The following is a 24,878-nucleotide window of genomic DNA, read 5'->3' on the forward strand; positions in this document are numbered from 1 at the left end:
CCTATGGGTCACCCCAGTGCCGGCCATTTTTCGACCTTTTTTGGAGGGGATAAAAAGATAGATTTTGATGTGGAAACAACGAATTTTGCCATTAAAATGTTCTCCGAGGCTCGGAAATGAGTTTTATTGAATCCTGCATACTCGTGTACAGGTATAGCTGCTCTCTCATGCTCACCACGTACGTGAGAGAAAGTCGTTTTCTATGTAAGGTATACTCAGGTATTTATGCTGGGAAGGTACAGCAATGTTCAGTACACTATTCTGACTACTTATTACTTCAACATCTATCACAATTTGCATGTCTTTCTCACTGTGAATGCATTATCTTACACTTACTTGAAGATAGGTACAACCTGACTTCATTACGTACAGTCCTGGCACTTACAAGAAGGTATTTACAACCTGACTTCACTATATAGTCCTTACACTTACAAGAAAATATTTACAGCTTACACTTACATGAAAATATTTACAAAATGCCTTCACTATGTACAGCACTGGGTGAGGCACAAAGGCAGAGTGAGGAAGAGCGAGCGAGAGGGGGGGAAGCGAGTGAGTGTATGGCCTTGACAGCCAGAGGGATGGTAGAGGAACAGTTACCTTACATGCCTGCCAATTTTTACCCGTGAATCTTGAAAAATGCGGTCACAGTGAAGTTTTTTATTTTAAACCGTTTTTAAAAATGGCACTGGCACTGGCCGTGGAATAGACAAGTTTCTGGTCAAAATTTTTTTGAAGTTAGATACTTGTATGGGTAAAAGATACTCAGAAAATAACTATGTCAAGCATTATTTCCAATAAAAATGTGCAGTATTTACTAACTCCTGTTTTATACACTTCTATCAAAAACTCATATTTCTCATCAACAATTGTGATGGTATTCATTTTACTCCAGTCCACATTTTGGAAAAAGTTCCTCAGGGAAGCAAAGTCTGCCTTCACATAATTATATCTATTTTCTATGTTTTTCATCTCTCTCTCCTTCCCTTACTCCCACCACTTTCATCTCAATAACCAGATGATCACTCTTACCAAAGGGGCATTGGTAGGTTATGTTCCTCACATCATTTGGATCCTTTGTGAATACTAAGTCAAGCCCTGATGGTTCGTCATCACCCCTAATTCTTGTATTTTCTTTAATTAATTGGGTTAACATGTTTTCCATCACCAATTCCATTAATTTAATTCCCCCATGATTCCTCACTGTTCCCAGCATCCATACTTTCCCAGTCAACTTCTCTACAGTTAAAATCTCCCAATATTATTATTCTATTTCTTCATTCAATTAACATCTTTAGTTTAATAATGGATTCTCTTATTAACTGTTCATAATCTCGATGTAGTGCTGCTCTCGGGTGTCTGCCCTTTCCTCCTCCATCCTTCTTTCCTTCTATCCTCTTCTGACATTCTTTCCTTCATTCTTTCCTCGTCCTTCTGCCTACGGGTGACTTTACACTCCCTCATCTGTCTTTCTTTCCTTCATTCTTTCCTCTTCCTTCTGCCTGTGGGTGACTGTACACTGAGTGACAAGCCAAGTGGTTTCCTGTACACCAGGAAACCATTTACTACACTGGGTGGTAACCATATAACCAAAATTTGGCACCTGGTGGTTTAGTAGCTAATCATGGCACTCCAATTGGATTGAGCCGGTGAAGGTTTATATCCAAGGGGTGGTTGGGGTTTATTGCTCACATAATGCCACTCAGGGATGAGTGAGGCTGGTTACTCTCATCTTAAATGTCAGGACCAACTTGCCTAGCCCCGGGCTCCTACGCTCCTCATGGAGCAACATAGGATTGGATGATTGATGGATCTTCTTTTGTCCATGCCCTAGTTTTGGGGGGCATATACTGTAAAATACTATTACATCTATTTTTCTCCATAACTATCCTCTATTTCAATTCCCAAAAGTTCAGCCATGGTACATATTTCCAATTTCTATATTTTTTGCTCTTAAGTCATTATGGGTTAAAATCATTATACCTCCTCCAAACTTGCTTTCTCTATCCTTCCTCCAAATATTATATTCGTTCCATCCAAATAATTTTGTATCAACATCTCAGGGCAATTTAGTCTCCACCAAGCAAACAATTTCTGGTTTATTTTCATTTATATAGTCTCCAATTTCCCCTTTCTTAGATATTAACCCATTTCCATTACTATACATAATACTCAGATTTACTGCACTGGTTTTATCTTTACTCATTCTTCCTTTTTTCATATTCATATCCATCCCCCTTGTTTCCTTCACTTCTAGTTATTCACATACCACTTCCTTACTTTCATATCCATCACTCTCCAAAAAAAAAGTTTTACATTCTTCCTCTGTCCTCCAGTCATTTTTTCCCTTAACTTGTTCCTTCAAAGATTTTAAAATTTCTCTTTCTTCTTCATTCAGATCTTTTCTTACTATAATATTTCCCATCCCTGCCTCTTTACTTTGTTTCCAGGTCACTTTAAGTATATCGTTTACTACACTTTCTGACGACAACTCTCGCTGGTCTTGCTTCCCCTTTCTTATATGGCCCTATCCTCCTTAGTTCCTCAATTTCTTTTTCCCACTTGTTTCCATCGGGATCGATCTTGCCCAATTCTTGATTCATGTCTCTCTCAATTCTCACAGATCTAACCTTTTCTTCCTCCTCTCTGTTTCCAAATATTACCACACATCTGTTCCTTTCTACAGTTTCTTTTACTATTTTCTCTTTTTTCTTCAATATTTTCACTACATTTTCTTCCATTTTTTTCTTGTTCATTTCCCTTTCTTCCTGAATGAGTTCCCTTAAGTTGACCACTTCTTTCTGTTCTTCTTCCACATGTGCCCACATTGCCTTTTGCTCTTCCAACACACTACTCACCTTCTCCATTTAGTTACTGCTCTTTTCTAGTTTTCTTCTTAATTCGATATTTTCTCATTTCAAATTCTCGATCTCCTGGCTTGCCGTCTCACTGGCCTGTATCAGACTCTGTATAGTGTTTTCGGTATTTTCAGGCATGTTTCTTAATACTAAATCCTCCAGTTTCTTTTCCAGTTCGCTAATCCTCATAATCAATGTTTTAATTAAATCCATCACATTTGTCTCACTGTCAAATCCTGGAAATTCGGGTCCCTCAATGTTTACACTGTCAGCCATGTTTGAGGTTGGTTACAGTACTAAACAACTGTTACTGAAATTCCTATAAACATTCACATATACTCCCTGACAATAGCGCTTTACATTTTTGATAGTCTATATTAACTTGCAATACTTTAAACTTTAGACATGATTAAAGGAGACAGGACAAACATAATTCCTGAAAACTACTTAAGGTTTGCTGTGGTGGCTGAGAGGCGGTCGAGAAAAGTCCGTTTGCTCTGGCTGTGTGTGTGTGTGTGTGTGTGTGTGTGTGTGTGTGTGTGTGTGTGTGTGTGTGTAATTCACCGGGTCGGTCAGGATCGCTTGATGGTCGTGGTCGTCAGCTTTTACCCTCCCGGAAGGGAGCTAAGAGCTCATATAGTCCGATCTAAGGGCAAGGCTGTGACCTTCACACACCCACACACCCGTCCTCTTGCTCAAGGGGGGCAGTAACCGCCCACTTCGTCAGTGAAACTTTTCGCAACCTGAGCGAGGCTCGAACTCCTGTCTACCAGATGGCAAGCGAGAACGCTACCACTGAGCCAGCGAGCGGTGTGTGTGTGTGTGTGTGTGTGTGTGTGTGTGTGTGTGTGTGTGTGTGTGTGTGTGTGTGTGTGTGTGTGTGAGCACGCGTGCGTGCGTGTGGTGTAAGGCAATGGTGGAGGCATGGTGGCGCGGTGGTGAGCTGATGGTGAGCTAAGCCAGCCTGCCTCATGGTTGTTGCTGTAGTAACCGCACTCACGCCACACTTCTGAAAAACCTACACGGAAATGGTGTTTATGGTCGACTGCAGTCTTCTGGAAATGTTATTATTGTGGAGGGCAAGTATAAGCCTTAGATATGCCACTGCACCTCAGCAACGCATACAGACATGAGCAAAAAAAAAAAAAAAAAAAAGTAGCTCCAATTCCCCACTCTCTCTCTCTCTGACTACATGCATTTCACGGACAATCTGGGGCAATCAGCTTAAAGTTGAAGGATTGGTGAGTATTATGACACTTAGTTTTTTATTTTTGGTTATGTATAAGCTGAGACATTAAGGTTTAAAAAAAGGTGATTTTCTCTGAAATAACCAGGTAGGAGAAGAGTTGGTGGAAATATATGTCAGATGCCATAAGTTAAAAAAAATCCTGGGGGTCATTCACGGTTTCTACCTGAATCTTTTGACTGACCTACACCTTGCTGTGTGGCCCAGCGCAGGAGAAGTTGTGCTGGCGAGCAGGTGAGTTTATTAGCTAGGTGACAGATGGTGGGGTCCTGAAGTAAGGGGCTTGACTGTAAACTGGTTCCTAGTGAAGAGTATGCCTGCAGGTGGATTCCCTCATTCTCACAAAAAGACTTGAGTCCCTTCTGGAGGTAGTGAGGGTGGTACTCAACCTACAAAAAAATAAACACAGAAGTAAATATGCATACTCGTATTGTATACATATATTACAAACGGATATCCACTATAAAAATAACGTGTAGCAGTTCTCAAAAAGACAATAACCATTTTTTTTGTACAATACACCTCTCAAACGACAAAGTTTTACAATTACGCCTCACTGCTGTCTGCTTGCAAATAAAGGGATAGCAATTCTCCACGTGCAGCATGAGGCAGGTCTGTGGTCATGCACATGGTGAAATTTCACATAAGCTTGGTCAGTGGTCATGCACTCTGAGATGAGTTAGCAAAACTTGGTCACCTACAACATTTGAGAGAGAGAGAGAGAGAGAGCTATAACTTGCCTTAGGCCTTCCGAGTATTAACCCCTAGGCTGCAGCAGCCCTAAACCTTTCTTAAGTCCGTGGTGCAGGAAAACCAGTAAAAAAAAATCGTGTTTTCATCATATGTTTTGACCCACTTATACCTAACCAAACATGATAATAGTTCAGACAAAGTTTACACTCCACACTGACAATTCACGACCCATTCATCAAGCATAAGCATGCAATAGGTGCGAAAAATGACCGAAAAGGTCAAAATATGTCACGCGGCTCTTCCACAATGTACAACGCAGTCTGCCGATTGGGATTTCTGGAATGCTATATGCAGCCAAGGGGTTAAGATAATTATTCTAAGTATACATTCAAGATGCAGAGAAATTATATCTTAAATAAATTTAGCAGTAGCAGCAAAGTAATAACAACCATGGGCTAATCTAAAGGTAAAACCAGTGGATTGCAGGTTGAAGCTGCCCTCCTGCAGTTCACCAACCTCCTTTCAGAGGAAAGGCAGAGAGCAGTGGAGCAGCTCAGTCTTATCAGTGCTACCAAATGAAGGCATCCGGCACCGTCTAATAAATAAAAGGCAATAATAGGAATGTTGCTGTCAATGTGGTAGCCCCAAACTCATCTGGATGTGAAACCATTCAACTACTGATGGAAGCTGCCCTTCTCCAGCAACCCACCACTCTCCTTTCATGGGATATGAAACTAAGGAAAGTTTGTACAGTAAAACCATGCAGCCGAGCCATTCAGTTACAGTATATCAGTGCCACTATGTGAAGGTGTCCTGTACCAGCACCTAAATAGGGAGAAGACTGGAAATAAAAAGAGTATGTGCACTGGCAAGGATTTTTAACTGAACAAGTCTTCCATTCTCATATATCAATATCATCATTATTAACATACACACTGGCATGGCTTTATAACTGAATGAGTCTCTCATTCTCATATATCACCATCATTATTATTAATATGAACAGTGGCATGGTTTTATAACTGAATGAGTCTATCATTCATATATCATCATCATTATTAACTTGCACACTGGCAAGGTTTTATAACTGAGTCTACCATTCATATATCATCATCATCAACATGCACACTGGCATTGCTTTGTAACTGAATAAGTCTACCATTCATATATCACCAGCATCATCATTTATATGTGCACTGACAAGGCTATATAACTGATTGAGTTTATCATTCTTATGTCACCATCATCATCATCAACATGTACAGTGGCAAGGCTATATACCTGAGTCTACCATTCTTACATCACCGTCATCATCATTAACATGTGCACTTGCATGGCTATTAACTGAATGAGTCTACCATTCTTGTAACACCATCTCATCATTAACATGTGCATTGGCAAGGCTTTTATAAATGATTGTACCATTAACACAGGGTAGTCTATTGATTCTTTAACATCAAGTCATGCATTCCAGCAATTCCTTTGCACAAATTGACTGTAATTAAGGATTACATTCAAATTTTAAGGATTGCAAGGGAGTAGGGAGGGAGGAGAGGCTGGTGTGTTGTTGCCAGTTATGTAAAGTTTGGTTCGCAAGCTATTACTACCAGCATTATCATAACACCCACAGCTCATTCAATGAAGAAGCATTATTGTAAAGCGTGATTAGTATAATTTTAAGTCAGGAGTAATATTATTATTTATTACAATTTTTCTGCTGCAAGTAAACGTGGCACCATCTGATGGTGACGTGAGGAAAGTCTTCTTATGTCAGGGCTCTTTAACGCAGCATGCATTATCTGTCTTTCTATATCTTGTGCGTCTATGCATTCTGCCCTCAGATTAATCCCAGGGACACTACTTGTGTCACGAAGATGCTGACAGACACTACAGAAAACTCGAGCACCTGGACAACTTCTGTTTGGATATCTCCTCCTGTACTCCCTGGCTGCAGCTCTGGCATTGCCATTGCAGAATCCGTAAAAATAAACGATATCTGCATATTCTTCATTGCTGTACATACATGGCATGCTGTTTCATGAACAAGCTGAACCCAGTGAACAACTGAACCCAGAAAACAGTATCTGAAGTGTGTGCCTTGCCTGCAAATCTCCCCACTCAAATGACACCATGAACGCAGGGTTGCCAAGTCCTTATCACCAATCTCGCTAGTTTAGTCCTCAAAACTTGCTAGAATGTTGCTAGACAGTAAACATTGCAAAATATTGCTAGAAAATATGATTAAATCTCTAGAATATCTGCTAAAAATGGCCAAAATATCCAGAATGAAGCTAGATATCATGTTGCCAGATGTTAAATACTACCGCTAGGTAGAAACAAAAAATAGATCTAGCTGCAAAGTCGTCAGATTGGCCACCCTGCATCACTATTCTCACGTCACCATCAGATGAAAAGAATGATGACACGTTTACTTGCAGCAGAAAAATTCTAATAAATAATAATATTACTCCTGACTTAAATCAACACTAATGACGCTTGACAATAATGTTTCTTCATTGAATGAGCTATGGGTGTTATTATAATGCTGGTAGTAATATCCTACGAACCAAACATTATATAACTGGCAACAACACACCAGCCTCTTCTCACTCCCCACTCCCTTGCAATCCTAAAAATTTGAATTTAATCCTTAATTACAGTCGATTTGTGCAATAGAATTGCAGGAATGCATGACTTGATGTTACAGAATCAATAGACTACGTAAAGTTTCTTCTTAAGCCTCGTTTGTACTGATAGGATGAGGGATTTTTACGTACAATAGTATAAGCTAATAATATTCGTCTCCAATCACCCTGCGAAGCTCCCACCCAATGACACATTCTAGCCACAAAACTTTTACACACAAACAGCCGAATGCTGGGTACTGAACTGGGGTCGAAGAGAGTGTATGTTTATAGAATACAGTAAGACCTCACTATAATGGACTAATTGGGGCCCAAGCCATTCCGAAAAATGCGAAATTCCGATAAAAGCGACATCCAGACTTCCCCCTGCTAATCTGGACTTTTTCCGATGTATCAGAGATTAGTCCGGATCACATGAACAAATTTTAAACTGTTTTGACTACCACTGTGGTACTGTAATGTGTTATAATTTCACTACAATAATCAAATGGTGTGCAATATATAATAATACTGTACTGTACACTGATGAACATGTCTTTTATTTACCTTATTGTGGTGAACATACCTAAAGTGGTCAGGCAGTCCGGACTGCTTCTGGCTTTATCGGACTTTTTCCGATATATAGGAATTTAGTCCGGTAGCTCCTCAAGTCCAATAAAAGCGAATTCCGGTCTATTGAAGTCCGTTATATCGAGGTTTTACTGTATACTCAAAATTACATAACAGATCATTGGTGTAAGTTATTGTCATACATCACATTACATCCTGTATATCATAATCATCAGCATCATTCACATGTGCTATGGCACGACTTCATAACTGAGTACCATTCAATTATATCATCATCATTATCATCATTCACATGCATACTGGCAGGGCTTAATAATTAAATAAGCCTACAATTCATATATCACCATCAATTTCATCATGATTAACATGCAAACTGGAAAGGCTTTATAATGAGTCTACCATTCATACATAATCATCATCATCATCATCATTAACACTTTTGCGGACTTTGGACACAGATCCGCACCCAACTTGAAGTGTCCAACCCACTCTTTAACCTCTAAAATGTGGGGTTGTACAGAAAAGGTAGAAGGATACAGAAAAGGGTTTGCTGTCAGTTTCCTCAGACAGCTGAGTCTCTTTTAAAGAAGAGAAGGTGAGGTTTAGAGGAGGAGAGGTGATGATCAACAGAGAGAAAGTTAGAGGAAAGACCATGAATTTTGCAGAAATGAAGAAGTGAGTCAGACAGTGGTTCCCGGCATGCAGAGTCATCACTGGGAGAGGGGCAGATGGTGGGAGCATTTATGGTCCCCCCCCCCTCCCGGGGACTCTGAGGCATGATTAGTTGTTGCCATTTTACTTTTTTTAATTTTGAAAAAGGTAGTGTAGTGTGTACCATGCATGTAGACTGGTGTTGACAGTTAGAGAAACTTGTACTGGAGAGCATGCTGGCCTACTCTCTGTGTAGCTGAAACACTGAAAAAAGTTCAGCAAAGGGGGATGGTCAGGAACTAGTCCTGAGGGCTGATGAAATGGGAGCTTCAGCTCTCCCTGTCATCAGATTTCCATCCACCTTGGGAGTGATGCAGGGTTAAGGTGGATATTATTAAACCATAGTGTAAGAGTCTGCCAGGATGTTAGGTGTAAGAACTGAGTTTTTGATGCACTAAAAACAACAAGATTATTTTTACCCCAGTCAGAGATATGAGCCAAGGCAGACATTAGGTGTGCCACTGCCTTATCCCTTGTTTATTGAAGTAACTGCTGAGATGGACATTGCGAGAACCGAATGAAAAGGTGAAGGGTGGAATCATCAGTTTATGAGCGGACAGGGTTAGATATACAGCTTGGAGGGTCAGTGATGAATAAAAGGACGAGAGTTGGTCATAGGACAGAGCCCTGAGGAACACCACTACTGACAGATCTAGGAGAACGATGGCTGTCTACAACAGCAGCTTTAGAACAACCCGATAGGAAGCTATAGATGAAAGCACAGACAGAAGGATGGAAACCTTTAGAATGAAATGAAAGGAAGCTATAGATGAAAGCACAGAGAGAAGCATAGAAACTGTAAGAGGGCAGTTTGGAAATTAAGGATTTGTGCCATACTCGATCGAAAGCCTTTGAGATGTCAAGTGCAATGGCAAAGCTTTTGCCAAAATTCTGAAAGGAGGATGACCAGGAGTCTGAAAAGTAGGTGAGAAGATCACCAGTGGAGGGTCCCTGATGGAACCCATACTGATGATCAGAAAAAAGGTTATGATAGGAAATGTGCTTTGAAATCTTCTGTTAAGAACAGACTCGAAAACTCTTGAAACACAGGATGTTAGAGCAACTGGATGATAGTTAGAGGGTTGGGAATGGTCACCCTTCTTTGGGACTGGCTGAATGAGAGCAAACTTCCAGTAAGAAGGAAAGTACAAGTTGATAGAAAAGGACGAAAGAGTTTACCTAGGCAGGGTGTAGGCACAGAAACACAGTTCTTAAGGACGACAGGAGGAACTCCATCAGGCCCACATGCCTTGTTAGTATTGAGGCCAGTGATTGTGGAAAATACATCAGCTGAAAAAATTTTAATGTCAGCCATGAAGAAGTCAGAGGAAGGAAGCAATGGAGGAACATTACCGGAATCATCTAAGGTAGAATTGGTGGAGAAAGTCTGAGCAAAAAGACCTGCTTTATCAATAGAAGAAATAGCTACAGAGCCATCAGAACAGAAAAGAAGAGAGAATGATGATGAGGTAAAGTTGTCAAAAAAGTTTTTGGCAAGGTGCCAGAAGGAGTGGGAAGAATTCAAGTTGGAGAGTTGAGAGCATTTAGTTTGGATGAAATTATATTTAGCAGAGTGAAAAACTGACGTACACTAGCATGATTCCAGGCAGAAACATAAAAAAGACGTGATTCTGGGATGGGTTGGCCCCTGTACTTTTTATAGGCCCTCTCCTTGTTGTGGACTGTATTAGAACAAGTGTGATTAAACCAAGGCTTTCTTGCATTAGTCAAGGATATGAGAAAGGGATGTATGCTTCCATGCCCGAGAGAATAACCTCCGTAATGCACAAGGCACACTCAGACAGCTCCCAGCTATGGAAGCAATAATCCATCTATCTATCTATTGCCAAATGCCTTAATCCCGTACGGGGTGGCCACAAACAAATCACCTCCACGTCGCTCTGTCCCCCGCCATTTCACTGCACTGCTCCCAACTCAAACCCCCCTCTCTCATATACCTCTCCACTCCATCCCTCCATCTCATCCTCCCCCTCCCCCTCCCTCTCCCCCCCTCCACCTCACTCACATACACTCTCCTCGTCAGTCTCTCTCCCTCCACCCTCTCCACATGGCCAAATCACCTCAGTGTGTTCCACCTAACGCTTCCTATCACATTCACATCCACACCACAATGTTCCTTTATATCCTCATTTGTTAGCCTGTCTCTCCATTTGACTCCACAGTCTCCTCTTAAATAACTCATTTCCACTGCTCTCACTCTTGACTTGTGTCCTTCCAACAACGTCCAAGCTTCACTTCCATACGCTAGAGCTGGCATCACAATACTGTCATGTAGCAACTTTTTCACTTCCATGCTCACTTCCCAGTTTCTTATCACTGCTTTCAAGGAACCAGCAACCTTTCTTCCCTGCTGTACCCTTTCAAGCACTTCACCCTCCAATCTTCCATCCTTACTCATCACACAACCCACGTACTTAAATGTACTCACATTTTCCATTTCCTCACCATCTAACCTCGCTGTACATTCACTGACTTCACCCCTCTCAAAGACCATCACTTTACTCTTCCCTACATTCACCTTTAGATTTCGTTTCTTACACACTCTCCCAAACTCATCCACGAAGCCTTGCAGCTCCCCTTCGTCTTCACTTAACAACACAGTATCACCTGCAAACAACAGTACAGGGAGTTTCCAAACACTACCCTCTCTCACTAGGGCCACTCCAGTATCCACTGCCCTACCTTGTATCTCTTTTATTACCCCATCCATTTACAAGCTGAACAACCATGGAGACATGACACATCACTGTTTCAACACAACCTTCAAAGAGAAAAATTCTCTCACTATCCACACGCACTGCAGCCTTAGCACCATCATACAGACTCTTCACAGCATTCAACAACTTCCCATCCACTCCATATATTCTCATTACTTTCCACAATCCTTGTCTATCCACCCTGTCATATGCTTTCTCCAAATCCATGAAGGTTGCATACAACTTCTTTCCCTTCTCCAGAAACTTTTCCACTAAAGATCTAAGAATGAATATCTGATCTACACAACCTCTTCCCTTCCTAAAGCCTCCCTGTTCTTCTCCAACTAATTCCTCTGTTCTTTCCCAAACTCTGTTAAAAAGTATGCTACCATACACTTTTCCTATTACACTAAGAAGAAATACCCCTATGATTACCACACACTTCTTTTTCCCCTTTCCTTTGTACAAGGGAATAATTATACCTGACTTCCAATCCTCCGGGACTCTACCTTCCTCCCAGGCCAATCTGTACATCTTCGACATCCATTCTATTACTATCTCTGCCCCATGCTTCAGCATTTCACCACACACTCCATCAATTCTTGAGGCCTTCCCCAATTTGACTTTCTTCATTGCTTCCACAACTTCTATCTTACTGATTTCTTCCGGTCTTCTCACCTCCCTTCTTCTCCCAGCCATTCCCCAGCCACTTATACTCGCATTACTTCCATTCTCTATGTTCAACAATTCCTTAAAGTGTTCTCTCCATCTGCTCACATTTTCTCCCTTCTCCTGAGGCCCAATCAGTCCCTTATCCCTGAGGTCACACTCTATGACCTTGTCCCTGGTCTTTTTTTGTCTGCCTTTTGCAACCCTACCCCCCAACATTAACACTACTCACTTTCTGCACCCAACTGTCATCCTCCATCCTCTCCACATGCCCAAACCATCTGAATCTACCTCTCTTCATCACATCACCAATACATTTCAGTCCTGTCCTTCCTCTTAATACTTCCATCCCAGTCCCTCAGGCCTCACATTCAAGGACCCACTACACATCCACCTAATCACTGTCATTTCAGTACATTTGAGCCTGCAAATATCCTCTTCCTTTACTACCGAAGTCTCACTACCATACAGCATTACACTCTTAACACAAGCCGCATTCAAATATTCTTCAGAAGAGAGAGAGAGCTCTCTCAATGTCAGTGAACTAATCAACAGCATGCCAAATGAAATGGGCACAATAATTGTCCACTCACTATTCACGCTTCCAGAATTCTTACTAACTCACAGGCACTGCTTTTCACACCCATGTGCACTTCATTATTACCTGTCAGGAAGAATCAATCCAACAATTATAGTTACAAATGGAGTGCCAAACCCTTGTCATGTACTCCTCCTTACCAAAGTCTTCCAGCCAGCTCAATCCCGTCGATTCCCTAGCCTTATCAGCCTCCCTACCTATACCTACCTTGCTCACACACTCACCACATCCACCCAACCTTTTCTTGGCCCACCACCCATCCTCTTACCTTCAAACACACTCGGATAAATTCTTTTCACCACCATATTTATACCCAATTTCTCCATATGACAATATTATCTAACTTCACTCAATTCAACTCTGATGTCCACAGACTTCTTTACCATATTTTTCATTAATCACATTATTTCTTATCCTATTTCCTCTCTACAGTCCAGAAACATTTCTCAATTACACTCAATCCTCATAAACCGCATGTTTATAAACCACAGATTCGTAATCCACGGCAAAGTGGCTATCAGACTGCCAGCACCCTTAAACCGCTGTTAAGTCACGAAAATCGCGGATCTAGGCACCGAAGTGGGCCTTTTCCGAGGAGAATCGTAAACAGCGGCATTCAATTTGATAACTGCAACCCAACAACCAATCACCACCCGTCCCTGGTGGCAAGTGTACATACTAATGCCGCCATGTTGTTGTTGTTCTGCCCACCAACCCACACAGTACAGAGCATCATCGTGTGGTACGAGAGCTACCTGCCTTTTTTTTTGTGCACTTTTCCCCCACCTCCTACCTTCCATGGCCCCTCTCGAACCCCCAAAAAAGCGCTCTAAGCCCTGTGGCATCAAGAAGCAGCTGCCGTTGTCGTACAGTCAACGTTTGGAGCTCATTTGTTGTGTTGAGAAGGAAGAGAAGTTTGCAAGCCTGGCGAAAGAATATGGGAGGAACGAGTTGACCATAAGGACGATCTACAAAACCAGGGAGAAACCAAAACAAAACCAGGCAGACTTTGAGGGCTTCCTGAGGGAGGCTGAGGAACTGGAGAAGGGAGAACAGCATGAGGGAGCACCACCACCTCATGCTGAAAGGTTCTAAGTTCTTCCCAACACCACCCCACTTCATTCACTTAAGCAATATCATCATAGGATTAAGGTGAGATTCCTTAACCTTGTTTATTTCTATTAAATACATGCACTGAATATTCCTAAATTTGTAAGTTTGTGTTTGATGGTGCCTAGATAGGTGTAGGTAGAGCGCTTTGGGGGGTGGTTGGCCAAAGTCCAGACCCTAATTAATTTTTCACAGAGTTATTATTTATAAAACGCGGAATTTGTAATCCGCGGCAGTGGTCCAGACCCAAATTGCCGTGGTTTACAAGGATTGAGTGTATCTGAGTTAAAATGTAAAGATACTTACTCCACCTTTCAGTCTCATGCAGTCAAAACAATTCAAACAATAGCAATATTAAATAATACTTAGGTGCACAAAATAAGTCACAGGGAGAGTGATAATGAATCAGGATGAGTATAATGACAATTCTGAATGCTTACTCTTTCATGAATGACAACCATAACTTCACCTATTACTGTATAGTACTACAATGACTAACTCAGAGTACTGTACTCTTAAATTCTCCTGACTCGGCAACTTTGTTGCTGCCGTCACAATGGAAAACAGGCATTCTTGCAGCTCTCATGACAATGGAAGAGGAGTACTGAAAATTGATTTTTTTTCTTAGAATTATATTCCAAAAGTGAATCTGGATCAAAAGCTCTTCATCTCTCAATCTCCTGTAAAATGAGAAACAAGATTATGATGATGCGACTTAAACTCATGTCCAGACCTGATTTACATGTGGTGTGAAAGATGTTTGGTCAAGGAGCTCCTGGAGGTGGGTAACTGTGTAGTTGGACACCCCCACAGCCCTCACTCGTCCTCTCTTGTAAGCTGCCTCCAGTCCTGCCCAGCTTCCTGCTCGGACTTCCCTGTTCCTTGGATCTTCAGGCTGTAGAGATGAATATGTTATGTTGATCAATTTATTAATATATTACTCTGCATATTTCTTACTGTGACTGTATATACTGGTAATGTTTACTGCCATTTCATTAATGAAAGCCTGCTTTCAGAATTTTTCATGCACTGTGCCTTCTTTATTATTTACCACCATCATTAACACAGGCATCAGTTCTTTAATAACTACAATAAACTATCAAATCATCATTATAAATTTCTCCATGAAATGATAATCCCAAGACACCTATGGTATGCTGAAGAACATATAGCTAGCCTTCCTTATGTTAAGATGAGTAATCATGCTGCATCACAGCCATTACTGAGGTCCCTACTCAAGAATAAGAATTTAGGGACATCTCAGACCTCATGGTATGATGGCAAAAGCTCAAGTGCTCTTTCTGAAACTTTGCCATATATTCATGTCTGTACCATTATAAAAGTTCAGATCAATTTATGTTATTAAAACCCCTTTAAGGCATACCTCTTTAAAGAGGACAATTGTTAAGGTGGACAAGTAAAGGGAGAGAGACATTTCAAAAGAGAGTAACAACGGACCTAAACATGACACCAAGCTTGGGCACAAAACCTTACCACTGTTTGTTTAGTGATTTTTCTTTTACTGCTGATTAAATAAAACACTGTGTAAGCTTTTTAAATGCATTAAGTGAATTAGTATGATAGTACAGTATAAATACACCCACTCCCCTCCTATCACGCATTCTACTATTGCCGTTTACTGCTATCACGCACACCCTAAAAGCTGCCATCCTCATGCTATCACGCACCTGAACATGTTATCACGCACACAAAACCTGGGTGTGTTAGTGGATTTGAATCGCCCAGACCATGCGGCATCCCGCAGCTGACTGGTGCTACGTCATCGACCATGCTTGCTCTGTGATTGGCCCACTTTCCCGCCAATTCAGTCAAGTACACATCCCCACATGGATAGCAGTGAAAGTGGTGTGCTGTGTACCATAAACTTTTTTTGTGAGAACAATGGCCGACAAACCCCCCATGAAACCCCTGACCATCGCTCAGCGTAAGACAGCAGGACTTTCACGAGAGGTGAAGAAGAGAAAGAAACTTACATATGCTCAAAAACTAGACACCCTGAACATCACCCTCAGCCAGACCAAGATCCTCAGCTTTGTCCTTCAATACAACCGGAGCCACAGCCAGGGACATCTTCACAATTTGAAGGCTTTGACTACAACACCTTCTCGGATGGTATGAACCTGCGTAGGCGGATGTTCTGCTAAGTGAGGGGCAGGCCGGTGAGGCATCTGGTAGCCATTAACCCACCTGCAAGCCTTGGAACCCTTCAAACCACTCAAGCCTCCATTCATCCTCATAAAGGTAACTGTGATGGCCTTTTATGTTGTCAATTTATTGTTTATAATGTTGTGGATGTTATGTATTTTCATGTTGGAGCAGTGTTTGGTAAGAAAATTTATGCAAAGTGAGGTATAATAGTCAAAAATTGTAGGTAGATCGGCCACCCAATAACCAATTAGAATTATTCCCCCTAATTCTTCAATTCAGCTATCACACACTTCTGCTATCATGCACAGTTGCATAACCAATTAGGCGCGATAGCAGGGGGATGGGTGTGTATGTATATATACAGTAAATATGTATAAGTATATGTATATGTATATATATATATATATATATATATATATCTATCTATCTATCTATTGCCAGACACCATAATCCCGTAAGGGGTGGCCATTTGACTCTGAGTTATTTGTTTTACAGGGAGGGGCACTAACCCTTCACCAACCCACTTGTTGAAACGTAGGGAGATATATATATATATATACAGTATATATATATATATATATATATATATATATATATATATATACATATGTACAGTATATATATATATACATATGTTCAGTATATATATATATATATATATATATATATATATACAGTATATATATACACTCAACCCCCTGCTATTGCGCGTTCAGCTATCACACACACATCAACTGCACAACCATACATGCTATCTCGCACCCCAAGACTGCAATCACGCATCAAGTTTGAAGCGTCAGGGTTGTGAACGCCGCACCGGATTAGTGCGACTCATCTGCCTATGCCACAGAGCACCCCCGCTGGTGAATGGCTGACGCTCCCCAACCGCCCCACCACTTCAGTTGAATGCACGTTAGCTCTCTGCCGACAGTGAAAGATGAATTCCTTACAATGTTTTTTTTGTGTGTGTGATATAATGACTGACAGACTGAACAAAAAAACACCCACCATCGCCGACGATATCAAAGGCATTTGGAATTCATATGGATGGATTCCTGTCGAGGATATGACGGACAAAACAGTGTGACCAAAACCCAGGCGACTTGACAAAGAATATATCGTACTATGGCACTGAACATTTAGCCAAACACTGAATACTTATTAACATTTTAGAATAAATATCAATCATTTTGAAACCCTTATAAAGAGTTAATATTTCCTATACCGAGAAAACTGTGATGTTGATAAAGCAATCACATGTTTACAACTGAGACGAGACTCTGACAACAGTGTGAGAAGCATGTCCTTTGCCGAGCATACAAGGAACGTGTGTGATAGTGTCCAAGTTTTGTTCCACTTAAATCTTCCCCGGCCATTCTTGATACGAGGTACCGTGTGATACCCCCTTTAGCTGTGGGCAATAAAGAAATCATGGAGAAAGCCAAAATGATTTGGCGGCAACTAAGCCACTTCCAAGCCTCAAAACCCTTCAAACCACCCATGCCTTCCTTGATCCTTATAAAAAGTTTGATGGCCTTGTATGTTGTTTATTTATTCATTATAATGTTATTATTATAATAATGCTTTATTTCATGTTGGCGAAGATACTGGCTGGAAATCGTAGACATAAAGTGGTTAAAAGTTAGGAAAATGGGCCACCGAAAAACCAATTAGAAACTTTCCCACTGATTGTTCAGTTCAGCTATCGCGAATTCAGCTATCACATGCGTTTGCTGTAATCAATTACGCGCAATAGCAGGGGGTTGAGTGTATACATACATATATATGTGTGTGTGTGTGTGTGTGTGTGTGTGTGTGTGTGTGTGTGTGTCTGTCTCTCTCTCTCTCTCTCTCTCTCTCTCTCTCTCTCTCTCAAGGAAGTGTGAGAGGAATGGTTCTCTCTCTCTCTTTCTTTTTCTCTCTCAAGGAAGTGTGAGAGGAATGGTTCTCTCTCCCTCTCTCAAAAGGGAGACAGACAGATAGAGATAGGGAGAGAGAGAGAGAGAGAGAGGAGAGAGAATCATTCCTCCCATGCTTCCATGAGAGAGAGAGAGTGACAGAGGGAGAGAGAGAGAGAACCATTCCTCTCACATTTCCTTGAAAGAGAGAGAGAGAGAGAGAGAGAGAGACTACTCCTCTCACTCTTACTTTTGAGAGAGAGAGAGAGAGAGAGACCACTCCTCTCACTCTCCCTTTAGAGAGAGAGAGAGAGAGAGAAAGAGAGATACACATATATGCTGTATACAGTATATGCAACACTATGATGACAAGAAGGTGAAGGGAGCTGGTAAGAGAGGGGAATTCTGATGATTTGATTCAACCCTGTTCACTAATCCTGTATATGGTGAGTCTCCCTCTCACAACAGAGCTGTAGCCCATACATGGTTAAATAAGGCCACTGTACAAAGTCAGCAATGCAGAGGCAGTTCAGAACACCTAACCTTTATGAAACTGCAATTGCAAGGGAAGTAGTGTGATCTATCTGAAACAATCACATTACATTACCTACCAGAGTCAATCTGCTAACCAACAAGCTAAACAAAGGGGTGTAAAACTTTTGTCATATGCTCATCTGGATATAATAACCAACTCAATCCCTGTCAGTTCCCTAGTCTGATCAACTTCCATAACTCATGCTCTACCACACTAATTTATCATATCTATCAACCTTTTTGGCCTAGTATACCTCCTCACACCTTCAAAACTCAGTTATAGTCAATCTTTTCACCTCCATATTTACATCCATTTTTTCCATATGACCATACCATCAAAGTACTTTACACTCTCTTAATCTTTATCATCAACAGACTTCCTCACTACACACCCTTCATAAATCACATTATTTCTTTTCCTATCCACTCACTCAAGTCCACACACATTTTGCTCTGACTTCATTTCTTCTGCTTATACACACCTTTTCATTCTCATGCTGCACCAACGTTTACACCGATATATTAGGCTAATGTGGTTACTAACACATCTTCATGCAGTCTTCTTGTAGCCTCTATATTCAGACCTCTATTTACTATCAAGGCTAAATATCAACATGGCTAAATAATCCTTTGTATCCCAAAGATGTTCCTCAGCTATTTAAAATCATATTGCTTTACTCAAAATATTATCCAAGTATTGTCTTCATACCTAAGATTTTAGTTGAAACTTTAACCTTAGAAAAAGAAAAAAAAAAAAAGGTGTAGCTGTCATAATCACGGGGTTACTGATAATGGTTTTTACTTTTTCGTACTAACCTTGAGTTTGGCAGCAGCAGGCCAGTGTATGAGATAGAGGTCCAGATAACTCAGCTGTAGGTTGGACAGGCTTACCTCCAGAGCTGCCTGGCTCTCATCATAGCCCTGAGCACTTGGACCTGATAGTTACATCAGAAAAATATTCAGCATGAACATGGCTTAGCATGAGAAGGGAAAGAAGTTGTATGCAGCCTTCATGGATTTGGAGAAAGCATATGACAGGGTGGATAGACAAGGATTGTGGAAAGTGTTAAGAATATATGGAGTAGATGGGAAGTTGTTAAATGCTGTGAAAAGTATGCACGATGGTGCGAAGGCTGCAGTGCGTGTGGATGGTGAACTAAGTGAATTTTTCTCTTTGAAAGTTGGGTTGAAACAGGGATGTATCATGTCTCCATGGTTGTTTAATCTGTACATGGATGGGGTAATAAAAGAGGTACAAGGTAGGGTAGTGGATGTTGGAGTGGCCCTGGTGAGAGAGGATAGTGTTTGGAAACTCTCTGTACTGTTGTTTGCAGATGATACTGTGTTGTTGAGTGAAGATGAAGGGGAGCTGCAAGGCTTGGTGGATGAGTTTGGGAGAGTGTGTAAGAAATGGAATCTAAAGGTGAATGTAGGGAAGAGTAAAGTGATGGTCTTTGAGAGAGGTGAAGTCAGTGAATGTACAGTGAGGTTGGATGGTGAGGAATTGGAAAATGTGAGTACGTTTAAGTACTTGGGTAGTGTGATGAGTAGGGATGGAGGTTTGGAGGGTGAAGTGCTTGCAAGGGTACAGCAGGGAAGAAAGGTTGCTGGTTCTTTGAAAGCAGTGATAAGAAACAGGGAAGTGGGCATGGAAGTGAAAAAGTTACTACATGACAGTATTGTGATACCAACTCTAACGTATGGAAGTGAAGCTTGGACGTTGTTGGAAGGACACAAGTCAAGAGTGAGAGCAGTGGAAATGAGTTAAGAGGAGCCTGTGGAGTCACTTGGAGAGATAGGCTGACGAATGAGGATATAAAGGAGCGTTGTGGTGTGGATGTGGATGTGATAGGAAGCGTTATGAGAAACACACTGAGGTGGTTTGGCCACGTGGAGAGGATGGAGGGTGAAAGACTGACGAAGAGAGTGTATGTGAGTGAGGTGGAGGGGGGAAGAGGGAGGGGGAGGCCAAGGATGAGATGGAGGGATGGGGTGGAGAGGTATATGAGAGAGGGGGGTGTGAGTTGGGAGAAGGGCTGTGAAATGGCGCGGGACAGGGCGACTTGGAGGCGATTTGTTTGTGGCCACCCCAAATGGGATTGAGGCGTCTGGCAATAGATAGATAGATAGATAGCTATTGTGAAATTTTATTATAGGTGAATAAGTGGTAAACATACTGTATATAGGATATGTCAAGTAGTATAGGAGACAAAGATTATGCTGCCACATGACTGGAAGATGGCAGAACAGAAAAATGTACAAATTATGCAGTAACTATCTTCTTTAATTTATACTTGAAATGCAGTATGCTCATGGATGAGTACATCTTGATTTTGGCTCTAATTTGCCCAAATTCCTTTGGAACAGATGACTTTCTACAAGCTAACAACCTCTGGCTGCTTATTTTTGCATTATATATATATATATATATATATATATATATATACACAGCATAGTAAATAGTTTCCTGGTGTACAGGAAACCATTTGGCTTGTCACTCAGTGTCGAGTCACCCATAGGCTTTCCTCTTTCTTCTGCCTATGGGTGACTCTACACTGAGTGTATATATCCATCCATCCATCCATCATCCAATCCTACGTTGCCCCATGAGGAGCGCAGGAGCATGGGGCCAGGCAGTTGGTCCTGACATTTAAGATGAGTGACCAACCTCACTCATCCCTGAGTGGCACCAAGTGAGCAACAAACCTCAACCACCTCTTGGATATAAACCTTCACCGGCTCAATCAGATTGGAGCACAATAATTACCCACTAAACCACCAGGTGCCAAAATTTGGTTATATGGTTACCACCCAATGTACTAAATGGTTTCCTGGTACACAGGAAACCATTTGGCTTGTCACTCAGTGTAGAGTCACCCACAGGCAGAAGGAAGGGGAAAGAATGAAGGAATGAAAGACAGAAGAGGGAGTGTAAAGTCACCCGTAGGCAGAAGGACGAGGAAAGAATGAAGGAAAGAAAGATAGAAGAAGATGGAAGGAAAGAAGGATGGAGGAGAGGACAGGGAAGACAACCGAGAGCAGCACTACATTGAGTGAGTGGATGGTGAGCGCCCCCACCTACCATATGTATATACTGCATATATATATATATATATATATATATATATATATATATATATATATATATACTTCACTCTCATCTTAAATGCCAGGACCAACTTTCCTAGCACCAGGCTCCTATGCTCCTCATGGGGCAACGCTGGATTAGATGATGGATAGATGGACATATACACTGTATATTTTCAGCATTCTCATCATCCAGACCTCCTTTCTCTCCCTAGGGCAGGATGAGGAGTAGCAACGTCCAGACAGTCCAAGTTTGGCCAGTCCAATGGGCCAAGATTCCATTCACTCATTATTCAAGCCCACGGAATCCTCGCTCTATCTGATACGCCAACAAATTTCACCACATTCTATAGCTTCACATAAACGTATCTGATAGATACATATAGTCCTTCCAAAATATCGAGATCGTTTAGGTGTTGTCCCTCACGGGAATTCCCCTACATGCAACATTGCCACAGTTTCTACTGGGCCAATTATCGGATTAGAGACAAACCTCAAGGGACAACCCTAATTCCCAGCTCACTACCTTTCTCTCTCTCTCTGCATATAAAATCAACATTTTATGGAGATTTATTTTTATAAATAGTCTATATGGTTTTATGAATTATTAGAATTTGAGGAAAAACCTCCTGACTGTCTGTCTGTCCGTCTGTATCTCTGTCTCTGTCTGTCTGTCTGTCTGTCTGTCTCTCTCTCTCTCTCTCTCTCTCTCTCTCTGCATATAAAATCTACATTTCATGGAGATTTACTTCTATAAAAAGTCTATTCAGAGTTCTGCTGTTCGAGCAACAGCTTTTGAGGGATCAATTATAGGTCCTCTGTTTGCCTTAGCTTCTCAACAATATTTATTTACGCTGTAAATAAGTTCTTTTTCTCGACTGTGGAGAAGACGAGGGTGAGTAGTAGGGGCAGAAGCTTCCATCTTTGATGGTGGTCAGAGAGGAAGTGACCTGCGGATTGACACCTGACCTACCCTCGCTGACTAGCCTACAAGTGTGACAGCATTGGAAAGCAACGTTGCCAAGTGCTGAGGTATTTATAAAAAGTCATTGTTATTTTTAAAAACAATAGGCATTTTCTTACACTATATTACCTTATTAGAGAAAATTATATATATATATATATATATGTATACTGTACTGTAAGTAAATTTCATTTAGAAGTAGTAAATAGCTGACATGAGACAGTGAAGTGTGTTTTGGTACAGATTCGGCAGTGTCGCGCAAACGGGAATTCCCATGAGAGACAACGGCCAAACGATTTCGATATTTTGGAAGGACTATAGGTGGGGACGCCCGTCATCCACTCACTCAGTGTAGGGAAACCTTATGGTCTCTACACTGAGTAACAAGCCAAATGGTTTCCTGTAACCAGGAAAATATTTACTACGTTGGGTAGTAACCATATAGCCAGGGTTTTTGGCCAGGTTAAGTGTCCCCCAGATTCCCTTATCTAAAATCACTTAATCATGGCAGATCATATATATATATATATATATATAATATATTATATATATATATATATATATATATATATATTATATATATATATATATATATATATATATATATATATATATATATATATATATATATATATATATATATATATATATATATATATATAATACGCACATATAAATATAGATCATCATCATCATCCAAACCTCCTTTCCCGCCCTAGGGCAAGGTGAGGAGTAACAATGTCAAGACAGCCCAAATTTGCCCAATCCAATGGGCCATGCCTCCATTCACTCATCATTCAAGCCCCTGGAGTCCTGGCTCCATTGGATACGTCAAAAACATTCACCACGATCTGTAGCTTCACATAAACGTCTCCGATTGAGTCAATCCAGACACCGCCACGTTAAAAAGGGATGCCAAATCCCTGATCATACAGTACACTTCTCCTTACAACATTCATTCAGCCAGTTCGATCTCTTGTCGGCTCCCTAGCCTCACCAACTTCCAAACCTCTCTTCCTCACACACTCATCCACCATATCTCTCCACCTTCTCCTTGGCCTACCTCCCCTCCTCCCTCCTTCAAATTCGCTCAGATATACCTTTTTCACCACTCTATTGTTATTCATTCTCGCCACACAACTATACCATCTCAGTACACTTTCTTCGATTCTGTTGTCCACCGACTTCCTCACTCCACATATTTCACGAATCACATTATTTCGCATCCTATCCACCCTCTGTGCTCCACATACATTCCTCAGCAGTCCCATCTCCACTGCTCTTACTCTTGACTTTTCATTTTCATGCCATACCATAGTCTCACATCCATATGTTAAAGCTGGCACTAACACTCCTTCATGTAAGCCTCGTGCGGCTGCAACACTCAAGCCTTTGTTTCTTATCAAAGCCTTCACTGTACCAGCTACTTTTCTTCCTTATGTCACTCTGCTTTCAACTTCATTTGCACATTTTCCTCTCTTTTCTATCACTGGACCCAGGTATTTGAACTCTCTCACCAATTCCAGTCTCTATCCATTCACTGTAAACACATCACACTGGGTGTCACCTTCTCTCTCAATAACTATCACCTTATTCTTTTCCACATTTACTCTCAAGGTACGACACTCACAGACATCAGCAAAACTCTGCACTTACCTACCAAGTTCTTGTCCGGTACTTGCAAGCAGTACTGCATCATCAGCATACAACAAATTTGACATATTCCATTCATTACCATTCAATACCAACACCATCCCTCTCTCCATGACTCGTGTTTTTACTTCTCTCGTTGTCCCATCCATATATATACTGAACAACCATGGGGACATCACAGAACATTGTCGCACGCTTACATCAATCGTGAACCATTCACGCAGGTGCCCATTAACCCTTACACATGCTTCACTACCACCATAAAAACTCTTGACAACACCTAGCAGCTTACCATCTACATCGTACATGTGCAAAACTTCCACAATCCTTCTCTGTCCACTTTGTCGTTTGCTTTTTCCAGATTCACGAATGCCATAAACACCTTATGGTCCTTCTCACAAGCCTTCTCTGCTATCTGTCTCACAGCAAATATTTGATCAACACATCCTCTGCCACTCCTAAAGCCACCCTGTTCATCACTCACTAGGACTTCTGATATCTCTCTTACTTTCTTTATAATAATTCTTCCATATACCTTCCCTATCATACTCGATAAACTTATGCCGCAATAATTCTTGCACTCAACTCACTCACCTTTACTTTCGTACATGGGTACAATCACAACCTTTTTCCACTCTGCTGGTACAGTTTCACTCATCCAAGTCTTCTTACACATCTCCAACAAGCACTTCATTCTACTCTCTCCATTACGCTCAAGCATCTCCGCATACACCTCATCAACCCCAGCTGCTTTCC

The 24,878-nt window shown here is 41.2% G+C and overlaps 1 protein-coding gene across 1 annotated transcript in view; it reads right to left on the minus strand.

Moving 5' to 3' along the window:
• LOC145406846 (putative oxidoreductase YtbE) overlaps positions 1 to 24,878 on the minus strand; it is a 79,319-nt gene that overhangs the window by 19,724 nt on the left and 34,717 nt on the right. The window contains exons 5-7 of the mRNA XM_080277955.1: positions 19,235 to 19,353; positions 14,551 to 14,712; positions 4,289 to 4,493 (exon numbers count right to left, since the gene is read on the minus strand). Of these exons, the coding sequence (XP_080134081.1) occupies positions 4,289 to 4,493; positions 14,551 to 14,712; positions 19,235 to 19,353 (486 nt within the window). The remainder of the gene's footprint in view (positions 1 to 4,288; positions 4,494 to 14,550; positions 14,713 to 19,234; positions 19,354 to 24,878) is intronic.

Source organism: Coenobita brevimanus, chromosome 71 (assembly GCF_032717465.1).
Source record: "Coenobita brevimanus isolate Jiangsu-jjx chromosome 71, ASM3271746v2, whole genome shotgun sequence".
Lineage (NCBI taxonomy): Eukaryota > Metazoa > Arthropoda > Malacostraca > Decapoda > Coenobitidae > Coenobita > Coenobita brevimanus.